The following is a 19949-nucleotide window of genomic DNA, read 5'->3' as shown; positions in this document are numbered from 1 at the left end:
CTCTCTTGGAACTTGCTCTGAGCCTTGATTTTCCTCCTCTGTAAAATGGGCTAATAATATGCAACTTGTCAATATTGACATGAAAAAGTGACTGTGGTTGGTCGGGGAGAGTGGAGGGATTCTGGGGATTGGTGCATAAGAGGAAGCACTTGAGACCCTTGGGACAGGGCCCAGCCTCTCTCCACGGGTCCCCAGGGGTTTCAGACAGGTCGCTTGGCCTTCCTGTGACCCCAGGAAAAAAAAGGAACCAGCCTTGCCACTCCCAGCTCTGTGCAGCTGGTTGTGGTCCAATGCTCACTGAGTGACACCTGAGTTCCCAAGGATCCCAGGCTGCTAGGTAGGGGAGGGGCGGTCCCTACCTACTCCTTATGGAGCAGGGAGGCAGCTGTGTGTGTGTGTGTGTGTGTGTGTGTGTGTGTAGGGCCCTCAGAGGCACCTGAGGGCGAGGGTGGAGGGTGTGAAGGCGGTGGGCAGATGGCAGGGCTGGCTGAGTGGGCAGCATCCCCCCCCAGGAACACGTGTTCTATAGGTCTCCAATGAGAGGCCTCTGCCCTCACTCTCCCCAGGGAGGCTCTCCCACAGGCAGGTGGGCCCAGGAGGAAGCACAGAGGGAGGGGCATGTCCTGCCATCAGAAGCAGAGCTGAGAGTCTGGGAGTGGGGTGGGGGGTTCAAGAACACATCCCTCTTTCCACCCCCTTCCTTCCTCCCCCCCATTTCCTCTAGGTAGGGGGCGTCTCATGCCTGGAGGTCACCCCTCAAATGTCCTGAGTCCAGAGAGGGTGCAGCCAACACTCGCAGCCCTCTACGGGGAGTATGGGGGGGGTCCTCCGCCGGCCCTTCTCATTCTCGTCTCCGTGGTGGCTGGATGGGCAGGCAGGACCAGGAAGGGATGATGATGAATCCCCGGGGCTCCTGGGCTTATGGGAGGTGATGGGCTCCCCTCTGGAATCCCCTTCTCCTTCTCTTGAGGACCCCATACACCTGGCGGCCCCTGGCTGCGCCCATCCCCAGGGCACGTGCAGTCGGCCTGCCCTTCCCGGCCTCAGTTTCCTCCCCTGCACTCCTGCCCAGCTCTGCCCTCCTCCCAGCCGGACTCACTCCGGGAGGGCGGCCCAGAGACACTGCGTCCGACAGGAGAGACTCTCCCGATCCCTGTGCTGGAGCTTGGAGCTCAGCAGCTGCGCGCCCGCCCGCCTGGCGCGGCGGGACCACCGAGACGCGAGGACCTCCGCGCGGCCTAGAGCGGTCCCGGAAGTGCCTGCGGGCGGGGGGCGGGGGGCGGGGGGCGGGGCTCCGGCGCTGGGCCACCGCGGGCTCCGCGTCAGCAGCTGCCCGGGAGCCAGGCCGGGTCGGCCGCGGGTTGGAGCAGCTCAGGTGCGGCCCCGCCCCGGCCCCCGGCGGCCCCGCCCCGGCCCAGGTGAGCGGCTCCGCCCCGGCCCAGGTGAGTGGTGAGCGGCCCCGCGGAGAGCCCGTGTGCCCACCTGTCCCTCCGGGGTCCCCGGGGCGAGTGTCTCCGTTGGAGGGAAGCATGTTGTGGGGGCACCGGCGTCGCCGCCGCCCGGCCGGCGTGTGCGTGTCCGCGGCCGCTCGCTGGCCTCCGGCCAGAGAGCCCTGACCGGCCCGAGGTCCGCCCGCTGCCGGGCCGTGCGGGCTCCCCCGAGGATGGGGTGACGGATGCAGGAGCAGCAGCCGGGGAAGGCCCTGCTGAGAGAAGTGGGGAGCATGGGATCTCATACCTTTGGCTTTTTTTTTTTTTTTTTTTTTTTTTTTTGTCCAAAACCGTTTAAAACATTGTTGGGGGACAGATGAAGGTTTGCCAACTTCTTAAATAGAGTGGAGACTTCAGGTGTATAGGTGGTACATAGTGGGAATGGACAATTCCTAAGGAGGAAACGTTGGAAACACCGGGATTTAACAGGTGGGTGGGAGAAGAGTTGCAACGCACAGAAGGAGGGATCCCAGGCCATGAAAATTGGGGGGGGATCTTTCAAAATCCCAGGGACTAAGGCAGGATGTGGGAGTGGGGTGATTTGTCCAGCAAGCTCAAAGCCTTGAGGCGTCCAGGTAGGCAAAGTGGGTTTAGGAAAGGGATGAGCCCCTATTGTCACATCTTTAGTTTTTTTTTGGCGTGTTTTTTTTTCTTCAAGGCCAGAAACCTACTGAGTTTTCCATGTTGGCAAGCTAAGTCAAACAAAAAGGAAAAGCCCAACTCTGTTGAGAGCCAGACAAAACGTGTCTATGGCAGGATCCCCAGGCTGCCAATTTTCATCCTCTCAAATGAAGGGTTTTGAGAAGGAGGTATGGGTGAGCAGTGCCAGAAGGGGTGGGGCAGGGGGCGGAGAAGAGAGGATTGGCAGTGAGGAGGTCATTGGATGCTGGAGCCGAGTGCCGAAGTCCCGGCTGAAATTGGAAACTGGAAATCTGTCTCGGTGCCATACACAGTCGTATGATTTTCCTTGGCAGCGCTTGACATTTCATGAGGAACTGGCAGAGGTGTTGGTGGCCGGTTACAGAAGGGCAGGGAATTGAGGAATGTGATGCTGGTCAGAGAGTTAGCTGAAGGGATGTCTATAGTTAGACCCACTATGGAAGGAGGGGATCTAAGCTAGGTGGGAGTGGTAGAACTAGAAGAGGAGAAGGAAGTGAAGATGGGGAAATATTAGCCCTAGCCGGTTTGGCTCAGTGGAGAGAGCGTTGGCCTGCGGGCTGAAGGGTCCTGGGTTGGATTCAGATCAAGGGCACATGCCTGGGTTGCAAGCTCAATCCCCAGTAGGAGGCAGCCAATCAATGATCCTCATCATTGATGTTCCTCTCTTTCTCCCTTCCTCCCTCCTTCTCTCTCCCTCTCCCTTCCTCTCTAAAGTCAATAAAAATAAAAAAATAAAAAATGGGGAGCTACTAGATTTGGTGCATTTGAGTGAGAGAACTGGAAGGACTGGAGATTATGGTTGCTGAAGAGGAGGGTAAGAAGAGGTAAAATGAGCAAAGACAATTCATTAAAGTGGCTGAAATTCATTAAGAACATATTTCCAAATAGAAATGGCTCCATCATGACTATTCTGACTAATGTATATATTTGGATTCAGTTACTCTCTAAGCTTCAAGGTAATTATAGTAATAGTAGTGCCTTTGTATAGAGTTGTAAAGATTAACTGAGAAACAGTTGTAAAGGTCTAGTAGTGTCTAGCACAGAACAGATAATCAATAAACATGGCCTGTTCTCATTAGGGTAGCTTGGGATTTCCCTTTAGCTGCACAGAAGTTTCTGAATGGGGTCCTGAGAGGCTCCCTTGGGCCACCACAGGGGCTGAGGGGCTGAGTGGGGTGTTTTAGCTTCCTTCTTTGTTCCTATAGAAACACCCTCCTTCAACTGCAGCAGCCATGCTTTTGTCTGCTTATTTGTTTACTAAAGGCCCGATGCACAAATTTGTGCATGGTGGAGTCCGGCTGGCCCACCCCAATCCTGGGGGCTGATCGAGGTGGGGCCAGCTGGGGAAGGGGTCGGGGGGAGGGGCGGGGGAGGTAGGCAGCTGGCCCTGCCCCCTGGTCGAATTCCCAGTTGAGGGGACAATTTGCATATTAGCCTTTTATTATACAGGATATCTCCCAGAGAATTGATTTTTTTGGATAAAGAGTTCTAGTGTGAAAATCAGTTCTAGCACAAAACCAGATAGTTTTTCCTCCATGCAATTATATATTAATTCAATGAATGTAAGTGTAGAGATTGTCCTGTTGTGCTGGAGCTCAGGGTTCCAAAATGAAGGAGCACACGACTTGCCCTTAAAGGGCTCACAGTGGTGGGGAGAGTCCTGTTAATCATGTTTGCCACCCAGGGTGGTGAGTGCTGGATGGATGTGTGCACCAAGCTCCATGGGTCACGGAGGGCTGTGCCTGAGGGTGACAGAAGAGGGGACATTGGGACTGAGTCTGGAAGGTTGAGAGAGGGGAGGGGCCTGGTAGGCAGAGGAAACAGCAGCACAAATGAAATGGAAGGCTAGGGGTGTGTGAAAGGAGAGGCCAGAGATGGGCTGGAAGGGCCATGCATGTGGGCCTTTGAATGAGCTGAGCTGTCACAGGCTCCTAAGAAGAGAAATGGCACGATCAGGCCGGTATTTGGGGTATTTCACACTGGTGTCAATGCAGGGAACGGGCCAGAGGGAGGAATAGATGTTGGGGATAGACAGCCATTTGGGAGGGGAGTATCGAAATAATCTCGGGGATTTGCGCTGAGGCCTGAGCTCCAGAATAGCAGCGAAGACAGAGAGGCAGAGACAGACCCCTCAATAAAGCTCAGGAAATGGAAGGACAGGCCATGCAGGTGAGAGAGGAACAAGGTCTAGGCCGGCTCTCAGAGTTGTGGCTGGGGCACCAGGCGGAAGAAAGTGCACTCTCTTTCCCAACAAAACCCCATTCCCAACGTCCTCCAGTAGGTGGAGTGTTGTGCCTTTTCCACATGGCTCCACTTCCTGCTCTAACCCACCTTTCTGAACACCCTCAGCCTTTAGAGTCTAGACACTATGGTGTGGTGTTTGATTCTGTAATTTCTCTGACTTTTTTTGCAGTTGTTTATGATAAATCAAACTTCTGTCTAACCCAGTGGAGATCAAAGCAAAGGGCAAGATTGTGACTTTTTGTTTTGTTTTATTTTGTTAATCCTCACCTGAGGATATTTTTTCATTGATCTTTTTTTTGGGGGGAAAGGGGGAGAGAGAAAAACAGTAAGAGTGAGAGCGAGAGAGAGATGTGAGAGAGACAGATTGATTGGTTATCTCTTGAAAGTGCCCCAACTGGGCTGGGAATCCAACCTGCAACCCAGGTATGTGCCCTTGACCTGGAATCCAACCCAATATCCTTCAGTGTATGGGCTGTCAGTCTAACCACTGAACGCACTGGCCAGGGCCAAGGTTTTATCTTACACTTTTGTTATTATCTACCACTGATTCTAAGTGCTTGACTTGTCTGCTTGACAATGTCCCTTTTCTTTTCAGATCGTAAGAACAGTGTGTCCCAAAGAAGAACATCTTTCAAGAAATACAGTCCTTGGGGGTGATAACAGATCCACAATGGAGATTCCCCCGGCATCCAAGCTCGGCGAGACCTTTGTGTTTGACGATGGGTTGGAGATGCAACAAGAACTTTTCCCGGAGGAGGACCTAGGGGACTCATTTCTCCAGGAAAGAGGTTTAGAGCAAATGGCTGTTATCTATAAGGAGATCCCTCTTGGGGAGCCAAACGAGGAACATGATGATTACGAGGGGAATTTCAGTCTGTGCTCAAGCCCTGATCAGCATCAGAGCATCCCCCAAGGAAACAAACCCCAGGACGATGACATATTTGGCCAGACCTTCCTCCAGAAGTCAGACCTCAGTATGTGTGAGTTCATCCATGGCGGAGAAGAACCCAGCAGACAGGACCATGCGCTCGTGGGCAGGGAGGACTCGGGGCCCAATGCACCTCTCAGAACTGCACAACCGCCGAAGCCCTACGCGTGCCGGGAATGCGGGAAGGCCTTCAGCCAGAGCTCACACCTGCTCAGGCACCTGGTGATCCACACCGGGGAGAAGCCCTACGAGTGCTGTGAGTGCGGGAAGGCCTTCAGCCAGAGCTCGCACCTCCTCAGACATCAGATAATCCACACGGGGGAGAAGCCCTACGAGTGCCCGGACTGTGGGAAAGCCTTCCGCCAGAGCTCAGCCCTCACACAGCATCGGAAAACCCACACTGGGAAGAGGCCCTACGAGTGCAGGGAATGCGGGAAAGACTTCAGCCGGACCTCCAGCCTGAGAAAACACGAGAGAATTCACACGGGGGAGAAACCTTACCAGTGTAAGGAGTGCGGGAAATCCTTCAAGCAGAGCTCGGGCCTGAGCCAGCATCGGAAAATCCACACCCTCAAGAAACCTCACCAGTGCGAGCTCTGCGGGAAGGCCTTCTGCCACCGGTCCCACCTCATCCGGCACCAGAGGATTCACACTGGGAAGAAACCGTACGCCTGTGAGGAGTGCGGGAAGGCCTTCAGCCAGAGCTCCAACCTCATCGAGCACCGCAAGACCCACACGGGCGAGAAGCCCTACAAGTGCCACAAGTGCGGGAAGGCCTTCAGCCAGAGCTCCTCCCTCATCGAGCACCAGCGGATCCACACCGGGGAGAAGCCGTACGAGTGCGGCCAGTGCGGGAAGGCCTTCTGCCACAGCTCCGCCCTCATCCAGCACCAGAGGATCCACACCGGGAAGAAGCCCTACGCCTGCAACGAGTGCGGCAAAGCCTTCCGGCACAGGTCGGCCCTCATCGAGCACTATAAGACCCACACCAGAGAGAAACCCTACGAGTGTAACAGATGTGGCAAGTCCTTCAGGGGGAGTTCACACCTTATCCGGCACCAGAAAATCCATGCAGGGGAGAAGCTCTAGAAGGAGGAGTTCACACCAAAGCTTGACAGCCTTTCCCCGGTGGAGTCGCTTTGTCTGCAGGGCTCTATCCACCTGCCCGCCAACAGAGTTGACCCTGGGTGCTCCTGAGCACCCACACCAGCTGCAAGGGCCCCTCTTGGCCAGGCGCCCTGGGATCAGCAGGTTTTCTGAGCACACAGAAGGGTAGGGGAGGGGGATAGAAAGGCTGCCAGAACGGCTGAGCACCCGAAAAGAGAGGGGGCCTTCGATTTTCTCATTCTCCCCATTTGACTACCAAGCCTGTGAGGTTCAGTTCTGCCCTCTATTCCAGAATCCAGAGGAGAAATGACTGTAAGAGGGAGAAATTTGAGTAGAAACCCATGAGAATGTCAGGTGAGAACTGTAACAACCGTTCTCACCGTTCACATTAGCTAAAGAAAAATGAATCCAGAAAGTAGATACCTCAGCCACCAAATGGAATCTTCTGCCTGGTTTGGGTCGTCCTTGCAGGGACAACCCAAACAGGTTCCAGAACAAAGGGAGTGTCTGGAAGGATTAGGTTTGGGATGGGGAGTGGGGGTGCGAGTCCCTGGTGTGGTCTCTGAATCCTGTTCCGTGTTAGAGTGAGGGCGGTTTCTTTCAGGGAGAGGAGAGGTTCGGTCCTGCAGGCCAGAGCCCAGCTCTGACTCAGCCCAGGCCCAAGGCTTCAGTGCCTCCGGGAGTAGCCCCCCCACGACCCAGGGCTCCTAACACCGCAGCGTGCCTTGGCCATCAGCAGGGCCCCTTACTGGTCCGGCAGCTATGCAGCCTCCACCGCCAGTGCAGGGGCAGGCGGGGTGATTCCATCAGAGATCTGGGTTCAGGTCTCAGGTCCATCCCTCCTACCTATGTGTCCACGAGGAAGCCCCAAGGCTCAGTTTTCCTGCCCGTGAAATGGAGATAGTGGGATCTGGCCCCGTACCTCTAAGGACGGGTGCAAGGCTCCCATTCAGAATGATAGCACACGTGAAAGTGCTCTGACAACTGGAGATTGAGTATGGATACCCAGGGTGACCTCTGAGTGTCCCCTCCCCCCGGCCCCTCCTGGAAACACTGTCCCCGAAACCTGGAGAGGCATCCCCATCTGCTTCCTGACACGGCAGAGCCTGCAGCAGGCCCTCATTAAACCAGGCCCTCCCACACGCCTCAGGCTCGTACCCTGGGCCGGGGGTGCCCTGTGTTTATCTCACACATGTTTCCTGGAAGCCATCCTGAGCCTGCCTGTGGTGGTCATCCATGTCCCATATTTCTCTTGGTTCTCTCCCCCTCCCTACCCCCTCACCCCAGCCAACTGGTGTTCATCTGGGACCAATTCAGTGGGCATCCCCAGAGGTGGGGCTCAGCGGTGTGTTTTTGAAGCTGCCAGGTGGTTATGATGTCCCAGCATGCATCTGGGCTGAGACATAGTTAATCATGCAACCCTACATCTCTCACATGTCAGGCCTGCTTGCCCTGGCTGAGCAGAGCCTGAAGATGGCCCAGGAACCACACACTGACAGGGCTGGCTAGCTGGTCACTGTTTGTCCCAGGCCCCCGGGCCTTCGTGTGCCCATGAGGATCCAGTGCTGGCACTCCCCCCAGGTTTCTCAGCTAGTGTGGGCGGAGGCAGTCTGGAATCCCACGAACCTACCTATCGTGGTAAAGCTGGTTATTTCAGCCAATCAGAAGCTCAGCTCGGCGGATATGTGTAGTTTTGATGAGTAAAATGGGTGAGCCTCCCTGGCTAGTTTTCTCAGTGGTTAGGGAGTCTGCCCTCAGACCAAAGAGTCACAGGTTCGATTCTGGTCAAGGGCACATATCTCAGTTGTAGGCTCAATCCCTGGCCCCCCAATCTGTGTATGTGGGAGGCAACCAATCCATGTGTCTCTCTCACATCAACGTTTCTCTCTCTATGCCTCTCCCCCTCCCTTCAACACTTCCTCAAAATCAATGGGGAAAAAATATTCTCGGGTGAGGATTAACTAAAAATAAAATGGGAGAGTCATAATTGTCACTGAGTAAGTGGGGCTTGGTAGCCAGAGATTTTAAAAGGAATCGTCTGATGGTCTGGGAAGATCACTTCTGTCAAGTCCCTCTTCGCTATGTGAAACATTTAGCCAGCACCCCAGGCTCCCCAGACCCTGCTGTACCACAGCTGGGCTGGTCAGTGGCGCCTGGCAATGTTGGGAGGAGGCCTGCAACCAGGCTCTGTAGTCATTTACCAGGAGCGAGGAGAGAATGCTGGGACACCTGCTTGGTGCGGGTGACAGCAGCCACCAAGCCCACCAGATCTACCTCCTGGCACCCCCTCATTCTGTGCCTATCAGGCAGGCATCAGTTTCCCTCCCACCTCTAATGTCTCCCTCCACATCCTGTGCACCCCAACCAAACCGATTTTTTTAAAGCATCCCTTTGCACATGTCACCACTCCCCTTAAAACCAACCTTTGGGGGTATTTCTGCACATAAGCCCCCATTTCAGCCAATCTGCTTCACCCCCCTCTACACAAGCCACATGGCGTTCAAGCCCGCCTCTGTCCTCAGCTCACCCCCAGCCTCTCTCAACTCATTTTGTGCTGTTCTCGCATTTTGAAATATGCACTTTCTCCCCCTGTACCCTCTGCCACCCGTCTCCTTTCTTCCTTTTGACAATTTGCGTAACAGGATAAAAACCCCTTTCTGAAGGGTTGACGGATTCTTAACCATGGTTAAGACCAGGTACTTGTCATTTTTGGAAGTGTGAGTAAAACTAGTTCTCTGTTCAATGTATTTCATGGTTTGACTATGTATTTAAATTCCTTTCACTTTATTCAGGTCTCGGTGTAATGTTATAAGGGATTGCCCTGGTAACACTTTAATCGTCCTTGAATTTAGTTGCTTTTGTTGTGTTTTTCCCCGGATGTTAGATGTTGAGTGTTGTAAAGCTCCCAACTCGTGATTTTGTTTATTAGTTGGATTGTTGTGTCAAAGTATATGTGTTCTGGTGGGTTGTTGGTTTTTTAGCTTAATACTTTATGTTTCTAAGATTAATTAGACATATATTGATTTTAGAGAGGAAGGGAGAGAGAGAAACACGGATTGGCTGCCTTCTGCACGTGCCCTGTTGGGGGATCAAATCCTCAACCTGGCTCTGGGCCCTGACTGGAAATCAGAATCGAACCTGCAGCCTTCTGGCGCATGGGATGATGCTCCAACCAACTGAGCCACACAGCCAGGGCATTAGTTAATCATATTTTTACTATTTCTAGTAAAGGTAGGTAATTTTGTCTGATTTTTTTTTTTAATTGTTAGAGCTTTTCCTGCACTCCATAAGTTTGACATGTGGTATTTCTTGTTGTTATATTATTAATTTCCTTTTGGCCCAAGTGTTATTATTACTTTTTTATATTTCCAAGTGATGAATGCTTAAGGCATTATTGTTATTTCTTACTTTATTGTGGTTTCAACATTTCAAAGTGCCCACAGGATTTCTTTGGGCCTGAGTATATTCGTTTTTATGAAGCATTTGTGTACTCTTAAGAAATATGTTTTTACTCCATCAGTTCTATTTGTTAGCTCCATTTTAAAACGATTTTATACAAATTAATATTTTCTCTAATTGTGTTTACTTCAGGGTCCATGGCCTGCCTCGGGTCTTCGGCACACAGGGCTTTTAAAAGGCTGTGGACCCCCAGGGCCTGAACAGAGCTGTGTGGGCATGCGTATGAGTGGGTGGTCCTGGGTCTATAGCATTCTCCTTATTTTGGAAGGCCTCTGTGACGCCAAAAGAGTTAAGAACACTTTCTTACCTGATCTAATTGTAGTCTGATTTTGTGTTTTTTTCTTTATGTGGTTTCTGTTCCTTTTTTATGTGTGTTGCTATTTTAGTCATGCAATTATCTCAGCTCTTTGGAGGAATAGGCAGGGTATCTGTTGTCAATAAGTAAATATCAAGGTGTTTGGGATATATATATATATATACACACACACACACTTAATAGTGATATATTGAAAACCTGTGCCTTTTTGTGCCCTATTTGCCTCTTCATGCTTCTAGCTTAAACTTCTCTTTTCAGAATATTATAATTGCTTTTCTTGCATTTGCATGGGAGTTTAACTCAGCATTTTAATTTTTAAATGTGTGTGTATATTTTGCTATATACCTGTAACTTATAAACACCAAATTCTTGGATTTGATTTTCTGATTCTTGCTGTGATCCTTTTCCTTCTTATGTAGGAAGTTCTGTCATTGGCATTATTGTTTTTTTTGTTTTTGTTTTTAATATATTTTATTGATTTTGTACAGAGAGGAAGGGAGAGAGATAGAGAGCTAGAAACATCGATGAGAGAGAGTCATCAATCAGCTGCCTCTTGCACACCACCCACTGGGGATATGCCCGAAACCAAGGTACATGCCCTTGACCGGAATCGAACCCGGGACCCTTCAGTCCCCAAGCCGACGCTCTATCCACTGAGCCAAACCGGTCCCGGCGGCATTGTTTAGAGTAAGGTAGACGTTTGCACTTTAACATTTTAGTTTCTGGTAATTCATTGAACCCACAGAGGCCATGCTCATTCATGTGTGAAGTCTGCCGTTGGGCGCACCTCTCCTTGCCTTCATCAGTGCCAGGTTCTCTCATAGGCCCACTCGTCAAGTCACAGGCTCTGTTGTCAGTGTCCTGGGCTGCAGTGTGGGGGAATGGTGCCACCTCAGCCTCGTGGAGGCCAGAGGACGGAGAACAAACCTGCATGGCAAACAGCAGGCACAGACCATCGCCACACTATTCCTATTTTGCATATTTAATTTTCTGTCCTTACTCCTAAAGTCCTTTGAACATAAAGCATTATGTTGTGCTTTCCCTTTCAGAGAATCCTACCAGATGTAGCAAAGAATTAAGTAGGCATCACAGGTCCATCCGCCCGCCCAGAGTGAACCCACAGTCATCTGAAGAGAGGTGGGGGCCCCGGTCTCATGACCCCCGTCCCTACCACCTGTCTGTCAACCTTCCCCCTTCTCCCCTGCACCCCTCCTGGGGCGGGGGAAGGGAACACTGCAAAGGCTCAAGGAGACGGCCCCTTATGGCCGCTCCCGTTACAGTGGGGAAACTGAGGCCAGTGACTTACCAGAGGTGCGACGTAGGGTCTGATCCACAGGCAGTCGTGGGGAAGAACGTTCTGGATGCTACGCCGGAGCCCGGCCAGCTGCTGCCAGGGTTTATCAGAGGTGGCAGGTGGGGTTAGCCATCTCGGGCCGAGGTAAAAACCAAATTGCCTCCATCTGTTCAGAGTTGCCCAACTCTTGGGGGTAATGGACATTTGCAAACATCACACAAAACGGATATGTTTACTAGAATGCCGATGCCTTGATTTACTGGGGGAACCCCATCTTCAGCATCTGATAACCCAGACACCAAGGTGGGTGCGAAGTTGGTGTGTCTCTCTCACATTGATGTTTCTCTTTCTCTCTCTCCTTCCCTGCCCCTCTCTCTCTAAAAATCAATAGGAAAAATATCCTCAGGTGTATTACCAAAAAACAGAACTAGGACTGATTCTGCTGGTGTGTCCTCGACCCCGTGGGGGGGGGGGGGGTAGAGGTGTCCAGCCTGACGGGGTGAGGGGGAGGGGCTGAGGGTGGGGAGGAGCTGAGCTGGGCACGGAGGGAGCAGGGCATCCCAGGGGGCGAGAGCTTATCTGGCCGTCACCGGCCATAGCCAGCTCCGTCCGAGCAGGAGGGAAGGAACATCATGGGCTGGAGGAGGGATGGGGGGAGGAGAGGGCAGAGGGACTGAAAGGTGACCGGACTCCTGTGCCCTGGCCAGGTTCCCGCGAGGTGCCCCAGGAAACTCCTGCGGGCACAGAGGATCCTCCCGCCCCACCCCGAGAACCAGGGAGAGCCACACATTAAAAATGAGACCACGAAAGAACGAGCAGGGAGCACGAGTTCTGATTGACAAGAACGTCTTGAGACTTGATTGGGTTCAGGGAGCAGGGCTGGGGAGGACTCAGGTGGAAGGGGAGACCCTCCCAGAGGTGCCGAGTCTGCAGCCCCGAGGGTGGGGGGCTCAGGGCCCTAGGAACACTCTGCGGGGGCCACCGCCTTCTCCACGGTGCCCGCCTCGTGCGTGACCTGGCAGCTGTAGCTGCCGCCAGATCGCCACTTGGCGGGCGTGAGGCTCAGGAAGCTGCTGGCCGCGTACTTGTTGTTGCTCTGCTTGGAGGGCTTGGTGGTCTCCACGCCCTGGGTGACGGGGGTGCCGTCCGCCTTCCAGGCCACCGTCACGCGGCCCGGGCGGAAGCCACTGATGAGACACACCAGGGTGGCCCTGTCCGTGCGGAGCTCCTCGGGGGAGGGCGGGAACAGAGTGACCGAGGGCGCCGACTGGGGCTGGCCTGCAGCACAGAGGAGGAGTGTGAGCCGCGGAGGGGGAGCGGGTGTTGGTGCAGCCCCCCTACTGATCTACACCCTCTGCGACCCGTCATTGTGTCCGTGTTTGTTCACCCAGGGAGCCTCGTTCCTCCTCCTCCTCCTCCTCCTCCTCCTCCTCCTTTTTTTAAAAAAATATATTTTATTGATTTTTTACAGAGAGGAAGGGAGAGGGATAGAGAGCTAGAAACGTCGATGAGAGAGAATCATCGACCAGCTGCCTCCTGCACATCCACCACCGGGGATGTGCCCACAACCAAGGTACATGCCCATGACCGGAATCGAACCTGGGACCTTTCAGTCCGCAGACCGACGCTCTATCCACCGAGCCAAACCGGTTTTGGCCCCATTAGATATTTTTATGGATTTTGGGGGGAAGCGGGGAGGGAGGGGAAAGGAGAGGGAAAGAAAGAGAAACATGGAAATGGCTCCAGACCAGGAATCAAGCCAGCCACCCTTTGGTGCCCAGGACGCCGACGCCCAAACAACTGAGCCACACAGGCCAGGGCCTTGGCGCGGGTTCTGAAGGCTGGGAGGGCAGAGGGGAAGCAGCCTGCAGGGAGAAGGTGGGTTTCCCAGGACAGCAGTGGGGGGGGGCACCAGGGAAGGGGGAAGAGAGGCGCTTACCAAGGACGATGAGCTGTGTCCCGCTGCTGAAGACGTACCACGGCGACTGGAGATCCGACCACAACCCGGGCCAGCACCGGGGGCCCGTGCCCTGGGGGCCGGTCCCGAGCAGGAACCTGCTGGGCATGATGGGCACAGGCACAGGTGGGCGCCCGGGCACACTGGGTGTCCTGGTGCCTGGCTCCCTTCCCGAGGCAGGTACCCCCTGAGCTTTGGAGTCACCTGTGTGTGACCCCTGGAGGCTGCCCCGGTCACCACTGAACCCTCAGTCTGACATGTCCCTCAGGCAGCTGAGGTACGGCCGACGACCCTGAACTTGAACTTGCTCGATCTGCTTGACCTCTCCTGGCCTCATTCTAGGGACGCGGAGGGCTCCTTCCCCACAATTCCCCACGGTCCGGCCAGGTGGGCTGCTTCCCCGGGCCCAGGACACCGGGCATTCCTGACTCCCAGCGTTCGCACGTGGAGAACCCCTTCCGCCTGGTCTCCACACACCAAGACAAGATTCCGTTCTCTCTCCGAAGCCCACTCCGATCTCTTAGACCGCTGTCCTTCTGTCCTTCCATCCATTAGTTCCTCCACCCACCACCCATCCATCATCCAACCGTCCATGTAATAATGGCCCCAAGCCCTTGTCTGCCAGGAGCTGTGTCATGTGCTGAGACGTGGCAGGGCCCCGGTTCTCCTCTCCGTCTCTCCCTAAAACCTCTTGGTTAAGGCCAGCAAGTCCCTCTTCCCTGTCAAGCCTGAGGTCCCCTCCCCCGTTCCTGCTGAGCCTTACGCTCTTGCAGGATGCACCGCAGAGCTGGATCCTCTTCCCGGTGACTCTCTTCCCCTGGGGACCTGAGACCTCTCACTCTTCCTCCTCTGGCTCCCCTTTCTTTTTTAATATATAAGGAGTTTTTAAAAGAACATATTGATTTTTTACAGAGAGAAATGAAGAGAGAGAGAGAGTTAGAAACGTCTATCAGCTACCTCCTGCTTACTGGGGATGTGTCTGCAACCAAGGTACATGCCCTTGACTAGAATTGAACCCAGGGCTCTTCAGTCCATAGACCGACGCTCTATCCACTGAGCCAAACCGGTTTTGGCGTGGCTCCCCTTTCTTTATGGCCCATGCATGGCCACGGACCCATTCGTTGCCATCTCACACTGGATTCCCACTACTGCCTGGATGGCGAGGCTCATGTCCATCCGGCTCCAAGCCTTCTGTCTCCCCAGCTCTGCCCAGATTCCTAGTGAGCGTCTCCACAGGAACCTCAGCTCACCACATTCAACGGAGGCCGGCCACTCTTCTCCCAACCCCGTTCTTTTCTTTCTTTCTTCTATCTTCTTCCTTCCTTCCTTCCTTCCTTCCTTCCTTCCTTCCTTCCTTCCTTCTTTCCTTCCTCCCTCCCTTTATTTCTTTCTTCAATTTTCTTTATTGATTAAGGTAACACATATTTGTCCTCAACCCCCCATTCCAATCCCCCACCCCTCCTCACTCATGCCCCCACCCCCCTATTGTCCTTGACCCCTGGTTAGGCTCATAAGTCCTTTGGTTGATCTCTCCCTTTTATCCCCACCCTCCCTTTGAGGTCCAACAGTCTGACCCATGGCTCCTTATCTCTGGGTCTGTTCTTTTTTTTTTTTTTTTTTTTTAAATATATTTTATTGATTTTTCACAGAGAGGAAGGGAGAGAGATAGAGAGCTAGAAATGTTGATGAGAGAGAAACATCAACCAGATGCCTCCTACACATCCCCTATTGGGGATGTGCCTGCAACCCAGGTACATGCCCCCGACCGGAATCGAACCTGGGACCTTTCAGTCCGCAGACCGACGCTCTATCCACTGAGCTAAACCGGTTTCGGCTCTGGGTCTGTTCTTGTTCATCAGTCTACGTTGTTCACCATTTCTCCTAACCCCGTTCTTTTCTGTCTTCGTCCTGTCACTCATGATCATGAGTGTTCTCACCCCTGCTCACCCGCAGGCCAGAATCCCGTGTGCTTAAATTCAGCGTCGAAACACTCCTTTTTAAAGTCGAAACTAGACGCCCCAGATTGTGTTTTGCTGATTTTAACTTCCCACTTGTACAGGAGTGGCATTGAGCCGGGCCTTATTGGCTGTAAGCATTTCTGCACTTCCACCCCAGAAGCTGGTCCAATCAGCCATGGTTGGTTTTGTGATGCAAAAATAAGATTTTTTTTTGCGTTAATTTTTTTTATTGTTTTAAAATTACACATATAACACAATTAAGCAATATAGAAGTGCACTTTAAAAAGTACACTTAACATTTATCTCTCTACATAGTGCCATTTTCCTTTTTTATTGTGGTAAAATATACACGGCATAAAATTTTCCACTTTAACTCATTCTGTGAGGCTGGTGTTACCCTAATACCAAAAGCAGAGAGCAAGACATTATAAGAAAACTAAAGACGTCTCTCTCATGAATACAGATGCAAAAATGCTCAAAAAATATTTACAAATCAAATCCAACAATGTATAAAAAGAATTATGCACCATGATCAAGTGGAATTTATCTCAGGCATGCAAGACTGGTTCAACATTTGAAAATCAATTAATGTAATCTATCACATCAGCAGGCTAAAGAAGAAAAATTGCATGATTATGTTACTAGATGCAGAAAAAACAATTGACAAATTCAACACCCATTCATGATAAAAACTCTCACAGGAGAACTTACTTAACTTACTAAAAGATGTTTTAAAAAAACCTATAACTAGCCCTGGATGAGTAGGTCAATGATTAGAGCATCATTCGAACACACCAAGGTGTAGGTTTGATCCCCAGTGAGGGCACATACAAGACAACCAATGAATGCATAAAAAATGGAAAAAGTCACCGTTTCTCTCTCTCACCCTCCCTCTCTCTCCTCCCACCCCCCTAAAAATCAATTAAAAAGAAAAAGCAAAAAACCTATAGCTAACATCATAATTAATGGTGAGAAATGTGAAGCTTTCCTGCTAGGTCAGTAACAAGGTAAAGATGTCTCTTCTCACCACTGCTTTTCAATATTGTACTGAACATTGGAGAGCAGGGGCTAACACAGTAAGATAGGAAAATCAAAGATATTCAGATTTGGAGAGAAGAAATGAATGTATAATGTGATTGTAGAAAATCCAAAAAATTCACACACAAACACACACACACACACACACACACACACACACACACAAAATCCAGTTTTGCACAGCAGTTAGATTGTTGGCCTGGGAATGGATTCTGGTCAAGAGCATGTGCCTCGTACCTCTGTTCCAGGTTTGATCCCTGGCCCTGGTTGGGGCATGTGTGGGAGGCAACCAAGCAATGTGTCTCCTCTCTCACATCTATGTTTCTCTCTCTCTCTCTCTCTCTCTCTCTCTCTCTCCCCCCCCCCCGCCTCTTTTCCACTCTCTCTAAAATCAATAGGGGGGAAAAATATTCTCAGGTGAAGATTAGACACCCACAGGTGCTGACACCACACACACACACACACACACGCACGCACGCACGCACATGCACACTCCCGCTGCAGTGCTGGAGCAGCAGAGGATCAGCTCACTCCATTCCAGCCCTTCATTACCTGGTGTGGGTTTCAGACCTATTAGGACCCCGCACTTGGCAGAGGGGGAAACTGAGGCCCGGAGAGGGGGACTTGTCAGCCCAGTTTAGGGGCTGGAGATGGGGGTGGCTGGAAGCCACTGGGCGTGGGCACTGGAGTCTGCACCAGCTGTGTGACTTAGGGCAGGTCACCTCGCCTCTCTGAGCTTATATCCCGGTCTGCGAATGGGATGGCAGCGGGATCTGCCCTGCGGGGCCACTGGGAGGGAGGTCCTGCCCCTAACATGATGGCTGCCCAGGAGGAGTGTGTCATTGTGCCACTGCTTATCTTAAGTGGTTCCGGATGCTCAGCACTTGGTCCAGAACCTCCCACCACACATAGAGAGGAGCGGCTGGGGTCACGCATCAAGATGGGACAGACCAAGGCCCTCAATGCCCTCACCCGCGCCTTTCCCATGGAGGTGTATGTGTCCTGGGTGGGCTCGGGCTCCCTGGAGGCCAGTCCCAGGAGGCAGCCCAGGCTGAGTATCCTTGGCTCAGGGTCTGGTGACCTGAGGACCCCAGGGAAGGCACCCCCACATCAAGGCATCAGCCAGGGTCTGGGCCCCCTGCTCCAGGGGGAAGAGTGAGAACACGGCTCATCGACTCTCACCCGCATGGTCAGGACTCAGAGAAGGAGGCCCGCTCCCTGGGTCAACAGCACCCACACCCCTGGGGATGTCCTGGCCCTGCCTCCGCTTCTGCCCCACCCAGACCAGGTGAGGCACTAGTCTTGGGTGCAAAATTTAAGGGGTGCAAAAAAAAACCCACAAAAAAACAAAACAAAAATAAAACCAGTAAAGAAGAGAAATACATTTTAATACAATATTAAAAAGTAAAAATCAATGCAAACAAATTTACCCTGAACAAAACCAGAGTCTGCCCAGGCCCCTGTTCTCCAGCTCACCCTCCCTTCTCTCCCTTTCCTCCTCACGGCCACTCTCTGTCCCCCACTCCCAGCATGGGCTCAGGGACGCTCAGGTCCCCCACCACAGGACACACTCGGCCCCTTACCTGCCCCACAGGCTCCTCGGGCTGCTCCTTGTCGGGGCTTCGGTGCCAGGAGTCCCTCTGCGAGGCCCCGAGGTGGACAGCAGGCCACGGGCGCCCACAGCCAGGCCCAGCAGCAGCAGGGCCCAGTGCTGCCCGAAGCCAGGCCTCTGCCCTCTGCGGGCCTCAGAGCCCGCCCGCCCTGACCTGGGCCTCATCTGCGCTCAGGGCCAGAGGCGCCTCTGGCTGGCCTGCTGGTGCACGCTTCCCGCGGGGAGGGTGAGGCTGGCAGGTGCCTCTGGCGCCTCTCCCTGACAGTGACTGTGCCGTGTGCCTGGGCCATGGCCCTGTCCTCTGCCTGGGCCTTTTCTGGTCCCTGCCCCCCGGGGAACTCCGCCCTCTCCAGGCCATGGCTGTTCGTTACTCCCGAGGGTCTCTCCCAGCGGGGCATCTGCCAACTGCCGTGCTGTGGTCAGGATCCAGGATTCAGGATTCAACCGCCTCCCGCCACAGCTGCCAGCCTGGCCGGGCCCCTGGGGGGCCCCGCGTGGGGCACACCTGCTCCTGCCCAGGCCCCGCAGGAACTCAGTAACGGAATAAACAGGCCAGGGGAATCTTTCCTGAGGAGTGAGATTTGAGGTAACCGTGGGATCCCGAGTCCATGCAGCCAGCTGGAGGTCACTGACTGACAAGGGACAGCAAGGACACACCCTGAGCAAAGGTTTGGAGGCAACCAAGAGAAGCAAGGGTCGGATCAATTGCAGGGGGCTTCACAGGACACAGACAGCGAGGGGGTGCACCAGCCATGGGACTGGGCACAGAGCTGGGCCGCCTCCAAAGGCTGTGTCATGATCAGGAGTCTGAATTTTCTTCCTTATCCTGTTCAGTCCTGTCCCAAGCCATAGGCAGCTGTCACTCCCTGGGGACGTGGCTGGGTTTTTACTGTATTTTTTTAAATATATTTTTATTGATTTTATACAGAGAGGAAGGGAGAGAGATAGAGAGTTAGAAACATCGATGAAAGAGAGTCATCGATCAGCTGCCTCTTGCACACCCCCTACTGGGGATATGCCCGCAACCAAGGTACATGCCCTTGACCGGAATCGAACCCGGGACCCTTCAGTCCCCAAGCCGACGCTCTATCCATTGAGCCAAACCGGTCCCGGCGTGGCTGGGTTTTTAAAACTATATTTTGTTGATTTTTTTACAGAGAGGAAGAGAGAGGGATAGAGAGTTAGAAACATCGATCAGCTGCCTCCTGTACACACCCCACTGGGGATGTGCCCACAACCAAGGTACATGCCCTTGACCGGAATCGAACCTGGGACCCTTCAGTCTGCAGGCCGACACTCTATCCACTGAGCCAAACCGGTTTTGGCTATCATTTTATTTTTTTCTTATAACTAATTTTATATTGATTGCATGTTGAAATGACAGTATCTGGGATATATTGGGGTAAAACTAATTTCACCTGTTTCCTTTAAAAAAAAAAAAGTAGTTAGCAGAAAATTGGAAATAACAGAAATGGCTTGCATACATACTTTTGAGATCAGGAGACAAGCTTAGAGAGAAGTGCAGGCAAAGCTGGATCTGGGACAAATGAGGGGCTTGGACAAGGGAGAGGGCCAGGTCTGGTGACTGATGAAGAAGGAATAATACGCTATTTTGTTAAGCATCCATTATAGTTAAGGCCAGGTAAGCACTTTACATAAATTAATGGGTGTTATTATTCTCCTTACATACAATGTCGGAAATGCCGGCCTAGATTTCAACTGACCCTGGAAAGGCTGACCTCTGGTGAAGACTCACACTCTGCCTGGCCCGAGGCCTGAGGCCAGGGTCTCCGCGCAGGAATCTGGTGGGGCAGGGGCCTTAGATGATGGAGGAGCCCAGTGCAGCCCTGGTTCTCCGGGTTTATTGTCATAGCACGAAATGCCGG

At 52.8% G+C, this 19949-nt stretch overlaps 1 protein-coding gene and 1 gene segment (V, D, J or C); one reads left to right on the top strand and one right to left on the bottom strand.

Annotated features, from left to right (window-relative positions):
- Positions 1–1296: 1296 nt before the first annotated feature.
- ZNF70 (zinc finger protein 70) lies at positions 1297–8286 on the top strand. Of its 2 annotated transcripts, none has more exons than XM_036449221.2 (2): positions 1297–1442; positions 4990–8286. In XM_036449221.2, exon 2 carries the CDS (start codon positions 5065–5067, stop codon positions 6409–6411), a length of 1347 nt encoding a protein of 448 aa, XP_036305114.1. In that variant the 5' UTR covers positions 1297–1442; positions 4990–5064; the 3' UTR covers positions 6412–8286. The 2 variants fall into 2 exon arrangements, with proteins under 2 accessions (XP_036305114.1, XP_036305116.1); XM_036449223.2 differs by having other exon boundaries at positions 1332–1418.
- Positions 8287–12434: 4148 nt separating this feature from the next.
- On the bottom strand, positions 12435–15590 carry LOC118725689. The segment is given in 3 exon segments: positions 12435–12835; positions 13438–13553; positions 15507–15590. Coding segments are annotated over 3 exon segments (579 nt in total).
- Positions 15591–19949: the final 4359 nt, after the last annotated feature.

The sequence above is a fragment of the Pipistrellus kuhlii genome, unplaced genomic scaffold (genome assembly GCF_014108245.1).
Source record: "Pipistrellus kuhlii isolate mPipKuh1 unplaced genomic scaffold, mPipKuh1.p scaffold_m20_p_20, whole genome shotgun sequence".
Lineage (NCBI taxonomy): Eukaryota > Metazoa > Chordata > Mammalia > Chiroptera > Vespertilionidae > Pipistrellus > Pipistrellus kuhlii.
This window is presented reverse-complemented; position numbering and strand designations above follow the sequence as displayed.

What these genes read in the sequence shown, in the direction of transcription:
- ZNF70 (XM_036449221.2), top strand. Translation starts at nt 5,065, where the DNA reads ATGGAGATTCCCCCGGCATCCAAGCTCGGCGAGACCTTTGTGTTTGAC.